Source organism: Haematobia irritans, chromosome 1, assembly GCF_050003625.1.
Source record: "Haematobia irritans isolate KBUSLIRL chromosome 1, ASM5000362v1, whole genome shotgun sequence".
Taxonomy (NCBI): domain Eukaryota; kingdom Metazoa; phylum Arthropoda; class Insecta; order Diptera; family Muscidae; genus Haematobia; species Haematobia irritans.
The window spans coordinates 228,223,983-228,240,874 of record NC_134397.1 but is presented as its reverse complement, the minus strand read 5'-3'; the positions used below and the strand labels follow the sequence as shown (position 1 = coordinate 228,240,874).

Sequence of the window (16,892 nt, the reverse complement as noted above, 5' to 3'; positions counted from 1 at the left end):
CCCTTTTTTGGAGATCGTCTAAGTAGTACCACAACGAAAAATTGTGTTTTACTTTTAATAGAATCAACCAGAAAATTATGATATTTTGGCAGAAGCCATTCGGTGCCAGGTCATGACTATAAGTGTATATATGTAGTTTTTTTTCAGAGCGCACATTATCGTGGTGAAGGCTGATCCGTCTTGGGTTGTTGTTCTCCTGAGTTCCTGAAAGACAACAGACTCATCTTGAAACACTCAAAAAGTCGATTGCATTTTACTTTTGGACTCATATGCATAAATTCACGATACCTCACCTTTCAAGATGTCATAGGCGTTTTTCGAATTTTTGGTGACATCAGATTGTTGGTGGTTCATAAGGAAAATTTTGGTTAATTTTAAAAAATTTGGATTAATTAAAAAAAATTGAATAAAACTGTATTACAAACGCAGATGTCGGTTTCGCAAAATCGAGTAAATATTATTAGTCATAATTTTTTGTTTTCACTTCATTAAGAAAATTTCGAAGATTGAAGGAAAACATTCAAAAATGTATTTAGTACCATACGAAGCTCATAATGGGCGGATTATTGGTAAAATTTACAAATCTTAGGAAATTCGGAGTTATTTTGTAGAAGACACGAATTTAGTAAATGTGCTTTATTTGTGTATAATTGGCCCTTTTTAAGTTCATTTATCTAACGTGCACAAAAAAATATTAAAGTCAAGAAATCTTCTTCACAACGTAATAATTCCATGAACTAAAATTTAATTAAATTGCCCAGCAAAGAAATTTGGAAGTTCTTCTAAAGGCACAACTTTAAAAGCACTACCAAAAATGTCCTCCCAATGATGTTTTTTATTTTAACTACACAGGAAGTTATTTTAATTGAATTTTTTATAACTCGCTGTTTTCATATTTTCAATGAGTAATTTATTTTTTGTTTTAAATAGATTAAAAATACAGTAGGAATTAAAATTATTACAAATTTGTCGATAAAAATGCTAAATCCATTCTAGAAAAAAATGGGAATTTTTTGAAATATTTGAGGTCACACTTGTCGAACAAAGGATAGAAAGCATTAAAAATCATAAAAGATATAAAAAATTCTTTGTTTGGAAAAATATAACAAATTTTTTTAATTTATATCTTAAACACTAAATTCGGATCATATCTTAAGAAGTGAAGTAAATTCAGTGCAGCGGCTGTGGAAATGGTGGACATACGCCCTATGACAAGCCCATGTTGAATTCATCGCTTCTGCGCCAATTTTGCACCAATTCCAAAAAGCACATTTTCACTACTTTTTTGGCGATGTTTTTTTTTGCTTGGTTGCCTATAGTGCCATATAGGGTTCACGTTTTCTGGGTGTAGACATATTAAATTCCCCTTTCTTATAATTTTTTTCAGAGCAAATAAATTGTCTCCAATATTTTTATAATGACGTTTTCATTTGTCTAAAATTCCATTACTTAGAAAACTCTATTTTCAGTGCGGAATAAACTCCAACAGATAAAGTTTTTGTCTTCCATTTCAACTCGAATAATGTACCTGGCACCGCTAATTGTCCAATGACACTAACATGATATTAGATCTTAAATATGTGGTAATTGTGTTTTTCTAAGAGAACTTGTGAATGAAATGAGCCTCTTTTTACAGGGAATGGTACTCTTTGTAATCCTGTCTCAAAATTCTCTGAGACAAAGCGATTCCCATTTTACTTTTCCCACTTATCAGCGATGTGAATAATAAATATTTATTGATGTGATTTTTAATGCAGATGCTTTAAACAAGTTTGCTTTGGTATGCCTTTTCTCAAATTTTATGCTCCGCAGCCACACAATTGACCACCTTGAACATGATATCAGATATATATTAAATTTTATGATTTATAAAACACCATGTTAATTATGGTTTTTAATATAATCTAATCTCCTTCAAATATGGCATACTTTGAAGCATCACGATTGAAATGATTGATCATTGATTGGGTAAGGTTTCTTTGACCCGGATATGTCGACATTAAAAGTTTTCAATCTTATGAGTGTTTTGCTTCTCCTCCTACTCCAACTATACCTCTTCAATAAAACCCCATAACATGATCAGTAGAGGTAAACATAGAGTTCTAGATCCAGGTTAATTGCTTTGGGTATAGGAATTTACATGTATAAAAAAGGGTTGGGTAATAAAATTTAATGGGTTGCTGTATAGGAGGGTGGGCAAGTGATCATAAATTATGATGACAAGGGTTGATTAGGGATGTGGATGCTGGAAATGGGATTGTATTGTTGGATAAGGGTGTGTGGTCTATTTGTGAGGGTTGTTGATCGTCTGGGATAATAAAATTTAATGGGTTGCTGTATAGGAGGGTGGGCAAGTGATCATAAATTATGATGACAAGGGTTGATTAGGGATGTGGATGCTGGAAATGGGATTGTTGGATAAGGGTGTGTGGTCTATTTGTGAGGGTTGTTGATCGTCATGGGGGATGTTTATGAAGATGGTGAATAGTGTGTTTGTTGTTGGGATGTGTACGAGTTTTTGCAGGTGTTTGTTAGAAGGAGAGTAAAGATGGAGGGTTGGTGATCGTCATGAGGAATGTTTATGAAGATGGTGAATAGTGTGTTTGTTGTTGGGATGTGTATGAGTTTTTGCAGGTGTTTGTTAGAAGGAGAGTAAAGATGGAGATTTGTGTGGGCTGTGCTAGTGATCTTTTAAGGGGTTGTATTGCTTGATGTACCATTTTGAAAATGGTAAACAGGAGCAGATATGTGGATAGACAGGTAGACCGGAGCAGTTAACAGGCAGTTGGAAAAGCAGATGGTGGACAGACAGAGCAGTTAACAGGCAGTTGGAAATGTAGATGATGGACGGACGGAGAGGACCGTTTTATAATATGAGGTGATGTTCGCTGTGTGAAAAATAAATTTATGTATTTGTAATGAGGGGCAGACCCAAGGCAAATTTAATTTCATAAGGATTGGGCATTAGAATAATTGGTGCTCATTAATTAGCATATGGTGGGGATATGAATGGATCGAGATCCGTAACCGTAAGTTGTGACTGGAACATTTAATGATTTTGTGTATTTGCATTAATGTATTTTGGGCGCATTTAATGGTTTTATGTATTCATATTAATGTATTTTCGGCGCCACTAATGGTTTTATGTATTCGTATTAATGTATTTTCGGCGCCACTAATGGTTTTATGTATTCGTATTAATGTATTTTCGGAGCATTTAATAGTTTTATGTATTCCTATTAATGGGAGGGGGGTGAAGCGCATTTAATTTAATTCTTATGAGATCATTAATTACAATGAATTATGCTCATTCATTAGGTCATATGTGATGAGATTGTATTACATCGATATCAGTGATCCACTGAGAGATGTCTTTGGAAAAACTTAACCACATACACGAAGAGTTGGATTTTATTTCCTTTTGCATTAATAAGAATTAGATCTCGATAAATTTCTATTGAATATGACCCAATGATGTTGGCTTCTACTGACGATCCTGCAGGTGTTGGAGGAAAATGTTCATCGAAACTAGGGAAAGGGAATGCTAAAGTATGTTCTCACGTTGAAGCTAGTGAACAAGGGATGAAAAATGAAAAGGGTCACTTTCATCACTTGTCAACGTGACTGTTGTCGACAATACTTATGAGCGTAACAAATTAGTAAAGATTTTTATGATACAGAAAAGAAAATACATTTTGTTATCATTGACAATGCGATAAGAGATCAATGATAGTTTCCCGCGTAAGTATTGGAAAGTAAACGTATCATGTTATGAATTCTCCTGTTATAGGTTACATGACCTTAAAACATCGATTCCTAATGTTCAGTGCTCAGTTTGTATTAAAACACGAACCTCTCGAGTAAGGTGTATTTTCGATATTATTAAAAATCTAGTATTTTTTTGAAAAACTAAACGCAAACGCAAGCGTAAATATTGTTTTAAAGTTTCGTTTGAACGAATAGTGAAAAAAAAAAAATTAATAAAAAACTAAGAACGTTTCTAATTTTTAAAAGAAAATAAAAAAAAAAAAACATGGCTAAATATAATTGTAATTTTTGTATCGCTGTTTTCGCTACCAAAAAGGAGTGTGAACGTCACACCGCGAAACATTGTGTATGTGGTGAATTTTGCGAAAATAAGTACATTTTGCAATTTCATCGGGGGATGTGCTCCCAAGTTGTAGGGGGAGGAATTGGTGAATTGACTGTCAAGAAAAGAAGGATGGATCAAACATCAACCCACCCCCAACCAGTTCAACAACAAGACGTGGAGGACAGGAGTGTGGACTATCACCAACAAAATTATTTTCAAGGAGGACAGCAGACAAACTACGTCCACCACCAACAACAACCGTGGGTATATAATGATCAACAACAAAACCAACCTCAACCTGCATGGGGGGCGGTTGACATCCAACAGCAGTGCAGCAACGAGGAGGGAATAGCTAACATAATGAATGACCAAAAAATACATATTCTTAAATATATCTGTAATTTTTGCTACACAAATTTCGCCAACAAAAACATGTTTGATCGACATATGGTTAAACATTGTGTTTGCGGTAAATTATGTGATAACAAATACATTTTAAGATCACATCAAGAGATTTGTCGTTACGTCTCAGAACAAAGGACAACCGAGATTAATTCTATGAAGAGGAAATTAGATTTATCAGATAATTTGATGGATAAACCCTCTACCAGTAGCCGCGTTCACCATCAACAAATCAACACTCAATATCCTCAAGATGATCAACAGCCCACCTTCATTCAACGACAAAATCATGGAGGAAATGTGCACGATGTATATGCTAGCAATTTTACAGTAAATCATCCATCGACATCTGCTGTAACTCAACAACAGTCGCAGATGAACAAATTGAGGGAGATTAAAAGTTCTTTTAAGAAGCGTGTGGCTATATATGAATATCCCAATACACAAGACATACTAATTCCTGAGGAATTTCTGTATGAGGCAAAAAATTCCCTTATCAATTTAATCGAGAGCAAAATTGAAGAACACACCACTATAAAATTCAATATAGAACTTGTAGGTGTGTACATAAAGCCTGCAATTGAGGCTGCAGCAGAAGCAAATGGAGATGGGGTCAGCGCGCCGAAGAATTTTAACCATATTACCAAAATGAGATTGGTAACAAAATCTGACGACATCAATAAAATCATTGATACGCTGTTCGACAGTATATTAAATAAAATGTCTGAATTTCAGGAGAGAGATTCAGGTTGGGCGTTAAACAAAATTTATGGGTTAGAAATGAATGTAAACAGAGTCAATTTAACCAAAGGAGCATCATACATAAGTACGCCTATTCCTTTGCGACTTAAAAAAGCTTGTATCAATATTAAGAATAACGATGTATATTGCTTCAAATGGTGTTTAGTAGCTGCTGTTGGAGACACCCCCAAAATCAATGCCAACAAAACATCGACGTACAAAGTCAACATAGAGAGGGATAACATTCATTTGGAGAATGGAAAAATTTTAAATTTTGAAGGATTGCAGTTCCCGTTGGCTCTACATCATATCGAGAAGTTTGAAGAGCAAAATTCAAGCATAAGCGTCAATGTGTTTGGCTACGAAGACGGTGTAATTGTTGGTCCATTTTATAAAACAAGTGAGGAAAAGGAGGACCATGTGAACTTGCTGCTACTTACGGAAGGTGAACAATCACATTACATACTTGTGAGAAAGGGTAGCGAATCAAGGTAATTAGTCATTTTTACTTCTAGTAAGCATTTATTAACATTTTTTTTTTTTTTTTTTCATATAGACTTTTAAGCAGCCAGAAGCGTTCCGGAAATGGACAGATATTTGTATGTAATACGTGCATCCAACACTGTTACTCGGAGGATTCCTTAAAGAGACATAAGGAAAAATGTGGTAAAGTAAAAAGGATGATGCCCAAAGAGGAAAATAAGAATTTAATATTTAAGAACTTCAAGAGAGAACTAAAGGTACCATTCGTAGTATATGCAGACTTCGAATGTATTTTAGAAAATTGTGATTTACATCGAGGGAATACTTCAAAGACCACATCTTTGAAAGAGCATAAACCGTGTGCATTTGGTTATAAAATAGTATGTAGCTACGATAGTAGTAAAAATATACTGAGAAAATATAGTGGTGCAGATGCATCAAGTAAGTTCTTAGAGGATCTAATTGCAGATTGTAAAAGGATCTATTATAACCATTTAAATGTAGTCAAAGTGATGGATAGACTGACACCCTTGGAGGTTAGACAGTATTTGAGAGCAAGAGTTTGTCATATTTGTGAGAAGCAAATCAGTGGTCAAAACAATCAAAAGGTTAGAGATCATTGTCATCTTACCGGAAAATATAGGGGTCCTGCACACAATGATTGCAATCTACAATATCAGATTGCTAAATTTATTCCAGTTTTATTTCACAACTTTTCCATGTATGATAGTCATCTTTTCATTAAAAACTTAGCTGATTATGAGGGAACAACTTCTGTAATTGCTCAAAATAAAGAGACATACATTTCAATGTCTCACACTCTGCCGATGGGAGAGAAGAAGTTATTAGAGTTGAGATTTTTAGATAGTTTTCGATTTATGGCAGCTAGTTTAGATACTCTTGCGCGTAATTTAAAGGATGATGCATTGTTGAATGTTAAAGAACATTTCCCCAATCATTTTGATTTAATGAAACGAAAAGGGGTGTTTTGTTATGATTATTTGTCGAGCTTCAGTAAATTAGATGATGACAAACTCCCACCGATTGAGGATTTTTTCAACACCTTGTGTGACACACCATGTTCAGAAGACGACTACACACATGCTCAAACTGTGTGGAGTACTATGGGTTGTGAAACACTCAAAGATTACATGGAGTTATATCTAATAACAGATGTCTTGCTGTTAACGGATGTATTTGAAAACTTTCGAAAATTATGTATGGATATACACAAGCTTGACCCCTGTCACTATTTTACAGCACCCGGTCTTTCATGGGAGGCAATGTTAAAATGTATTACAAATAAAGTTGAACTCCATCTATTATTAGATGAAGAAATGCATAAGTTCTGTATGAGGGGGATAAGAGGTGGCATTGTGCAGTGTAGTAAAAGGTATGCTCGTGCAAATAACAAGTATATGGAGAATTACATAATAGATGAAATAATGTCCATTCTTCTTTATATTGACGCTAATAACCTTTATGGATATGCTATGTCACAATATCTCCCCCAAAAAGATTTCGAATGGGTGAAAGGCGATGAAAAAATGTTAATGGAATTTTTCATAAACAGTATTTCAAATTTACCTGCTAATTCGAATGTGGGGTATTTCCTGGAAGTCGATCTGTCTTGTCCGAAAGAAGTGCATGACTACTTAAACGACTTTCCCCCGTGTCCAGAAAATAAATTCCCACCAGGTTCTAAATGTAAAAAGTTGATAGCAGATTTTGAAGATAAGAGAAAATATGTCATACACTATAGAAATCTTCAACAATGTATAGATTTGGGGTTGAAACTGGAGAAAGTACATAGAATTGTATCGTTTGTACAAAGCGACTGGCTACGTCCATACATTGAGATCAACAATGAACATAGAGCCAAAACAAACATCGCATTTGAAAAAGATTTTTTTAAATTGTTGAACAATGCGATATATGGGAAGACAATGGAAAATGTTGAAAAGAGGACTGATGTAAAAATAGTTACGGTCTGGGAAACTGTAGGAAATCGAAATGGTGCATTAAAATTGATAACGAAACCTAATTTTAACAGTTTAGTTCATTTCAGCGAGAATATGGTTGCCATTCAGATGGATCGCCAAGAAATTCTCTATGATAAACCGATACAAATGGGATTTGCCATCCTAGAGATTTCGAAGTGGTTTATGTATGAATTTTATTACGCCTTTTTGAAAAAGAAATTTGGAAATGATGTATCTCTATTATATACAGACACTGATTCAATGGTTCTCGAATTCTTGCATAGGGACTTCTATGAAGAAATAACAAATGACGAAATTAAAGCAAGATTTGATACTTCCGATTTACCTCATAACAACAAATTTAATTTCCCCATTGAAAACAAAAAAGTTATAGGTATGATGAAAGATGAGAATTCGGGGAAAATAATGACTGAGTTCGTAGGTCTTAGACCGAAAATGTACTCTATGAAGGTAGAAGGAGGAAAAGAACTCAAAAAATCCAAGGGTGTCAAACAGTCTGTACTTAAAAAATATACCATAGATACATATCGTGATTGCCTGTTTAACAGATCAAAATTAAGTGATGATATGTTGGTATTTAGATCAAAAAAACATGTTCTCTACACAAATAAAATAAATAAAATAACGTTGAGTTGCGACGATGACAAAAGAAAAATTAGAGATGATGGTATTAGAACCTATGCGTGGGGACACTACGCAATTACGGGTGAACATGATGAAGTTAATAATGATAATAATTTGGAAAATATAACTCCCATAGTATTTGAGGAGAATTTCAACATCTACAATATTGATATGGCAACAGTAGATGATTTACATGAACTCAATCTAGAAAACTAACTATTTATAAGTATACCAAGTAAGCAATTTATATGTAATATAAAACGAAAAAAAAAAAAAAAAAAAAAAAACACAACTATTTATTTAATCATATTTATTTATTTAAATATTAAAAAACTTAGGTCTAAGTAAAACAATAAATAAAGAATAAAAAAATAAAAATACTATTCACGTTTTATTAAATAATTTTTCGGACGACTCCAGTCAAAGGTGTGTATTCCATTATGCGATCATGTAATATAAGGCAGTGGGCTGAAGTGTTTTGTGGTATGGGTTTACTCGTCTCAATTTCTAATTTAACATCAATTGGTCCATGTTTAATCATCTCATTCTGATGACTAACATCGATGACTATGAGAGGTGTAGTCTTGAAAGTTTCATGACTTAAAATTGCTTGCGGCTCTCGATGATAATAGTTTTCTTGAAATTTTATGTACATTTCATATAGAACGGCAAATCTGTTGTCATCGAAATTTAAATTTAAGTCGTCATACGGATATGTCTCTGAATTTAAATGTACTTTTATATTTGTTAAGTTGCAATGAGTAAATTTTCCTTCCCGTTCAAATGCAAACAAGATGAAACGAGGTCTTTCCCTATGCAGAGTTAACTTTACATTCCAGTTGCATTTCATAGATCCTGAGAATGTGGGGTTAAAATGACAGTCCCAACTTCGAAATGCAATTGGTAACGATGTTCCATCACGAACGGTTTTCATCACCTTTATTTTCATTGCGTCAGACAGGTGTACATGGGGGATCCTCCACATTACATTTGTAATGTTTAAATTTAAATTTTCTTTGGAATCTGATGAATAACATGCATGGTTGTCGCTAGAACTGCGTAAAAGTATAAGTTCGTGTTTGCTGTGTAATATAACTTTATTAAAATCTTCGGCAAACCCCAATAACATTTTCAATGGTACATAAAAGTTGAATGTATTAACAGGCATGTCCTCTAAACAACTCCACCCAGCGTTCAGAAGCATATTACTCTCAGAACTTGTTAGAGACGCGAAATTTTTTATTGTACTCGATATCCCTAGATATCTCGATCGATCAATTTCAACACCGTTTAGCTCATAGCGGATTTCATCAAACATGTGAGCTACACAGTTGTTTCTCAAACGAGCATTGGTTGCCTTCTCCCCATTACCAACTGTTATAGTACCCTCAATGTAAATATAACTTTCAGCTGGTAATACATACAAGTCTTGGTTTTGAATGGTTATTCTAATTTCATCATTGTTTTTAAATGAACGTATATATGGTACATAACTATGATAGTCTTTTTTAATTATGTTTTCGTCAGAAAACGGTTTTTCAGTTACATTAAGAATATCACTCATTTTTGTTTCAATCGAAGGTTGAGAGATTGTAAAAATTTTCTATTTTCCTTAGTTAATGGAAGTCGTATGCGTTTGGCGGATTGTTCTTGAATGTATCCTTTTGACTTTCCGCCTATATATTTATTATAAATAATCATCGTCCAGATGGTCTTAGATGAAGGCGCAGAGTAATTTCCTCACCGCGGAAGTTTATTAAGCGTTCCTCTTGATCAACAATCCACACTTTAAGTGAACTAATTTCTTTGACGGTTACAGGTAAATAGATTAAATTTCTTGGTATTTCATCTAATTTATATCCTGGAGAAACATTTATGGCAAATTCATGAATGGTATGTACAGGTAAACCATTCATAAAAGCACCAGCGATAATATTGCATTGTACTTGAATAGCATTTACTCTCATAATATTAACGGGTAGGGATGATTTATGTTTTATTTTGGGTAACAAAACTCCTTTTTTAAAACCCAATAGACGACCAATAGAGCGTTCATGATTAAAATCGATTAAGTCGTGTGAGGAAAATATTTCAATTTGTAGGGTGTTGTTGTTAGCTGAAATTTCAACTGTTTTCGAACCATTGTTTAGCCCATAGGCCATTTTAATGTAATCGACTATGTCTTCTAATTCATATGATCCTATTGGAATTTCAATTACCTTCTCCCCGATATGAAATAGATTATTATCATTGTCGACGTTTGGTATGGAGTTATATGAATGAAAATCTATTAATGCACATTCGTAATCACCAGACAGCTGTAGGGAAGGGAAATATTCAGCTGTTAGGATTGATGATTTGCCGGTCAGAGCAAGCGTTATTGACATAGTGAATTCTATACCTTGAATGGTAGATGATTACACATCATATTTTATTATATTTATTTCTATTATATTAGATCGGTCTTATTTATCCATGAGTTATGTTGATTTGAGAATCCAAGCCATTTAACATAAACACGATCTCCTTTAGTTTTTAAAACCTTTTCAACAAGAAACGAGTTGGGGTAACTGGTTCGCTTCAATTCATCCTCATAAAAACATCCCTTAATGGGATTCCCCTGATAATCTTCCAATATATATGTTACTGGGTTTGTGACTTTTATTAATTTAATACGGAATATCTCTGTACTGAAATTCGGTGTGTACCCCTTTTCAAATATATTCTTATATTTACTTATTCGAACGAAATCACCCACTTTGTACTTATGAGGATCGAATATTTTGAGATTACTATATACGGTGTCTAGTAGCTTCTGTTCATTTTGTGAATTTACTTTGTTCGGTGACATTTTTATTGTGCGATGTCTTGTTCTATTGTATGTATGGATTAAATTTTTGTAGAGGCCAATCCACTTATAATTTCCATTAAAAGAAAACTCACGATACATTTTAGATTTTAATGTGCGGTTGAATCGTTCAACAATTGATGCTTTCATTACACTATACGTAGAATAGTGGTTGATGGAATATTTTTTCATTAAGTCTTCAAAACTTTTATTGAAAAATTCTTTTCCATCATCAGTTTGTAAATTTTTCGGAACTCTTCCGTCTTTTAATATCCTTTGAAAAGCTGTTGTAACATCATTTGCATTTTTAGACTTAGTTGCTTCAGCCCAGGCATATTTAGAGAACGTGTCGATAACGGTTAACAAATATTTGTATCCATTATTTACTCTCGCGTAATTCCCCATTTCAACGAGATCTGCTTGCCACAAGTCATCGATTCCCTTCATTATCACTCTACGACGAGGAAAGTTTTTACGCGCCTGAGAATGAATTTCATTTACGATCCCCCTCTTCTCCATTATTGATCTTTTTTATTAAATATTAATGTGGGTGAAGGGGGAAATTTACTCATTGTTTCATATATAGTCGCTAGTGAGGTTTTCAATTGTGAAATCTGTTCATGTGTTTTGTAAAATTCTTCGCTTAAATCTTTTTTAAATATTTCTTGCGAGCGCGTGATTTGTGTTTGCAAGTAAACTTTGTTGACTGCGTCTCGATCTTCTGTGGGTGCCCCCAAATTTTTGATTTTTTTATGTTGTATATCGAGGTTATAATACCGGTCAAAAGTAATTCCCAGAATTTTTTGAGCATTTTTTCTTAGAATATCAGAGTTTGAAAAGTGACCGAACTTATCGACACTCATCTTGTTAATAAAGCGTTAAACAAAATGCTAATAAATTATATCTGCTTCTCGGAGTTCTTCAATAATGGATACTATTTCATTATTATGATTATTATGACCAGCATTCGATGATGCAATCAAAAGTTTGAGACGCTCAACTAATTCATTGGGATCATCCCAATATATATAGTTTGGTTTTCTTATGTTTACTCTCATTAACCCTTCACCCATGTGAGTAGGTTGAAATATTTTCTTTATTATTTTGGTATATTTAAAACCTTTGCTACCTTTAATTTGACCTTCCGGCATATAATCTCTTTTATGAGCATTCGTGTTAATCAAGATTTTCTTATAAATTTCCAATTCATAGTTATCATAATTTTGAGGATTTTTATAAAAAAGCAGTTCGAATAGACCTGGTGTTCGCCCCCAAATTTGATTTCCTATTATAATTTTATCATCAGTCAAGTGTAGGTCACTATTTCCAAACTTCCAAACACCTGCACTATCTTTATGGAGACCAAAAGTTGTATCAAGTTTTTTATTGTTTTCTAAGGTGTTTAAATCATATGAGATATCATCACCATTATCATCATCTTCTGATTGTGAAAAGAATAGATCTTCATCATTGTTTTCATCCTCCTTTTTACTGAAATCCTTTTTATTGGGTGTCGTTGAGGTTTTACTTTCTCCTACCTTAAATTCTCTCTTTGGTGATCTCTCATCAAAATTTGAAATACTATTTTCTTTACTCATCTTTAACATTTTATTGAGGGGGACTGTAAGCGGTTTGAAGGTATTTTCAAGTTGTGAGGCAATCACATTTTCCCCATGTCTAATATTTTCAAATTTTCTTCTTAGAATTTTTCTCGTCTTTACGAGTTTTTTTAATGTATTTTCATCCATTTTTTACGTCTGCTTTAAAAGAAATGTTTTTAATTACTAAACATGTATGTAGGTATCAAAGCCTTTTCTATATCGTCCATTGTTAATTTCATCATCCTTACATATTGTGAGAAATTGGTACTTATCTTTCCAACATTCGCAACATATTTCTTTAAATTCCTTAAACGACATATCACTTCCGACATGATCATCATATATATGCTTCAAATTCATTTCATCTTGTTTGAAAATGATAATAAAATTTGCATTGTCACGAATTAAATGTTTTGGAATGCGTGTATAGGTTTGACCCAAATAGAAACAGTCTATATTTTTATGTCGTCCCATACAAAAATATGCTCGAATATTATTTTGTTTTTCGCAGGCAACATCATCAAAAATTATTATTGAATTTGTTTTTGCTTGATCCGGTGCTATCACATCGCTGTTATCTGAAAAGGTGTACAACCCCATCCCCTTTATAGGCTTTAATAGTGTTTTCAGATATTCATACTTCGGTTGGTATAGTGATTTTGAATAGAGATAGATATTTTCAAATTTTAGTCCGTTTGGACTTTCAATTAAACTAATCATAGTATTAGTTTTACCACAGTTTGAGGGACCGACAATTAAAGCTCGTATTGAATTGGGTAGCAATGTACTATGCCTTGTTTTAATTGATCTATTATGTAGAAAATCATAGTTTTGTACTTTTATATTTTTATCCTGCTTTATTAAGCGCATTTTGATTACTGTGAATTTATTGTTTTTCTCCCTCCTTTTATGTCAGCAATTAAACATATATAAAATGATTGTATACGCAAAAAATAAAATTAATCGAAAGAAAGCTGTGCAAGGAAGAGGACTAGTTAACAAATTAATTAATGCGCTACCATTTGAATTACATCTACCTGGATATCAATATTGTGGACCTGGTACAAAATTACAAAAAAGGTTAGAACGTGGTGACAAAGGAATAAATGCACTAGATGCTGCGTGCAAAGATCATGATATAGCATACTCTGAAAGTCAAGATTTACAACATAGACATAGAGCCGACAGAGAACTAGCCGAACGTGCATGGGAACGTGTGAAAGCCAAAGATAGCAGTTGGGGTGAAAAATTAAATGCCTATTTGATAACAAATACCATGAAGGTCAAGACAAAATTTGGTATGGGAATGAAAAAGAACACTAACTCTGGCGGGAAAAATATTTTTACTACAGCGGTTAAAAAGGCCACTTCAATTCTAAAGAAAGAAAAACCTTCAGACATTAATGCTGCTATAAAAGTAGCACGAAATGTAATTAGTAAGTCTTTCAAGGGAAAGAAATCACAAGTTGTCATTCCAAGAGTTATTAGAGTACCGAAAATTGGTGGTTTCCTTCCCTTAATACCAATTCTAACAGCACTAAGTGCTGTAGGAGCATTAGCATCAGGTGGTGCATCCATAGCCAAAGCAGTGAACTCAGCCAAAGCAGCAAAGCAACAACTGGAGGAAAATGCACGACATAATAGAGCCATGGAAAGTGTGGTGGTGGGAAAAGGACTTTACCTGAAACCCTACAAAAAGGGAATGAGTTTAGTAGTCAACAATAAACCGCACGCGTTAAAAAACTGATAAGTCGGCTACCTAATAGAGCGTTAACAAATAATGAATTGAACGAATTTGCTTTAAAATATATTCCGCACTTTAGAGGTGTATACATGAGAGATAAATTACCACAAAAACCACATAAAATTGAGTGTGGTATAGTAAACCTTGACACCTACAAAGGTGCTGGCACACATTGGGTAGCCTATTATAAAAACAAGGATTCAATTGAATATTTCGATAGTTTTGGGAACTTGCAACCACCATTAGAGATTTTAAGATATTTAGGAAATAAAATACAGTATAATTATAAGCGAGTACAAAGGTTTAATTCCTTCAACTGTGGACATCTATGTCTTTCATTCCTCAGTCAATTTTAATAAAACAAAAAAATTAGAGTTTGTTAGTCGTTTTTATTTAGGTAATTTATTGACTATCTACAGTAGCATACGAATTATAAATTTCAACATCTTTTTTAATAATATTTTTCATTTTTTTACCAAATTCGAAACAAAGTCGTGTTAAATCAACAACAACTTCTTTTTCATAAAATCCTCTAATTTCGTTTATTTGAATATAAGTTTTCTTTAATCTAGCACATGTAGGAATATAGAAATTATAATAAAAGAATGAAATTTGCTTCTGTAGAATTGCATTCCAGCAGACAAATGTCGTTAGGAAAATGCTGATTCGAATAATGGATCGCCATGTTTCTCCATCGATTTTGATTTTATGATCGCTTTGACGAAAAACAAGGAAACAGGTACCATCCTTCTGTCGAAAATCAAAGCTGATATACTCATTGTTAATGTCATTCAGCAGACTGAAAGAGTCGAAAAATTCAAACTGATCAAGTCTCAGTTGAATATATTCCTTATACGTCATCAAATGAAGCCACATCTCTCGTGAAAATCCAATGAAATTCTTCTTTTTGTCCTGTAACCAAATTAGTGGTTCGAAGCAGCATGATGTTGAAAATCCACATGTAACTTTTAAACGAGTATTAACGAAATACTCAAATTCAAAAACCACATCATGGTTCTTAAACAATTCACCTTTGAAAATATTGGACGTCATTGGCGTTGAAAAAACTTTTAACACTGATGGAGAACCCCAACGAAAAATGCGTATATATAGTCTTCCCGTCTCATAAATTCTTCAGTATATTCAAAATTATTGAGAGAAAATGTCTAACCTGCAGAGAAGTGATTTCGCGCTATTGGATTTTCAATACTGTCACGGAAATGAAAACTCTATTTACATGAAAGAGCTAGCATATATGGGCGGTTCTTCAGTCGTGCCCAATTACTTTCTCTTCAAACGTCCATTTGATTTTCGAGAATTAACTAGAGCAGGACGCAGAAAAAATAACTATTGTCGAAATTTTATTCATGGATTGGATTGGATGGATGGTGATATCGATTATTGTAGTGTAGGTGACATTCTCTCACCATTGAATTGCTACAAATATATTTTGGTTTTCGGAAAAGCAAAACAGGATTTTTTAAGAAAATATTTGGATGCCGATGTCATAAATTTGGAGTATTCAACAAGTTTCTCCAAGCAAACTAATTATTTTACTAGATGTGAAATTCATGTTGATCATAGATTTAAGTGTGCACTAAATAATTTATTTAAATTGTTTGTATATGTAGAATCAAATTTTTCCTATGTCCAAGATTACATTAATGATGAAATTAATAATAAATAAAACAATAAAAACTTAAATTTATGTATTTTTTATTTGTTAGGTTTATTTAGTTCTTTTAATACGAAAAATGATAATCCATACAATAAAGATATGGTACAAAAATATATGAAAACATAATCAAACTTTTCTTTGAATGAATTGTAAATTTGTTTGTGTTCTTTATCCATATGTATTCCACAAGTATCTCGTCCTAACTGGGAGAGTAAATGTTCCAATGCATCTGGATTCAATGCGATATTATCTGTTTCACAGCGCCTTAACAATGGACAATTGCTGGACCAACGTAAATGTTCACTCAGAATATTGTCATCAGATTTCCAGCCGTATATTTCCACACCACAGAAATAGCACTTTACATTATCAGCTTTATCAGTATAAAAAAATCCAAACATGGCTAATTCCTTGTAATTAGGATACTCTTTCACCCAGGTGTCGAAAGATTTTAGTCGATCTTCTTCTCGATTAAAATGGAGAGCACTAGTTGATTCACACATCTTATCTTTAACACGAAAAACTTTTTTATGATATGCTTCCATCAACATCTCGGCTCTTTTATTCAATAGAACATTTCTGAAAATCTTTAAAATTGTTTACCCCCATCCCATCCACAAATAATAAAATGTAAAGTTTCATTCTGATTTTGTTAATATATTTATTTTTGAAATT

At 33.2% G+C, this 16,892-nt stretch overlaps 2 protein-coding genes across 3 annotated transcripts in view; one reads left to right on the top strand and one right to left on the bottom strand.

Moving 5' to 3' along the window:
• Cad99C (cadherin 99C) overlaps positions 1 to 16,892 on the top strand; it is a 398,863-nt gene that overhangs the window by 100,987 nt on the left and 280,984 nt on the right. The gene's annotated exons all lie outside the window — the stretch shown is intronic.
• LOC142235199 (uncharacterized) lies at positions 8,741 to 9,910 on the bottom strand. Its single transcript, XM_075306460.1, has one exon. It carries the CDS (start codon positions 9,908 to 9,910, stop codon positions 8,741 to 8,743), a length of 1,170 nt encoding a protein of 389 aa, XP_075162575.1.

What these genes read in the sequence shown, in the direction of transcription:
- LOC142235199 (XM_075306460.1), bottom strand. Translation starts at nt 9,910, where the DNA reads ATGAGTGATATTCTTAATGTAACTGAAAAACCGTTTTCTGACGAAAAC.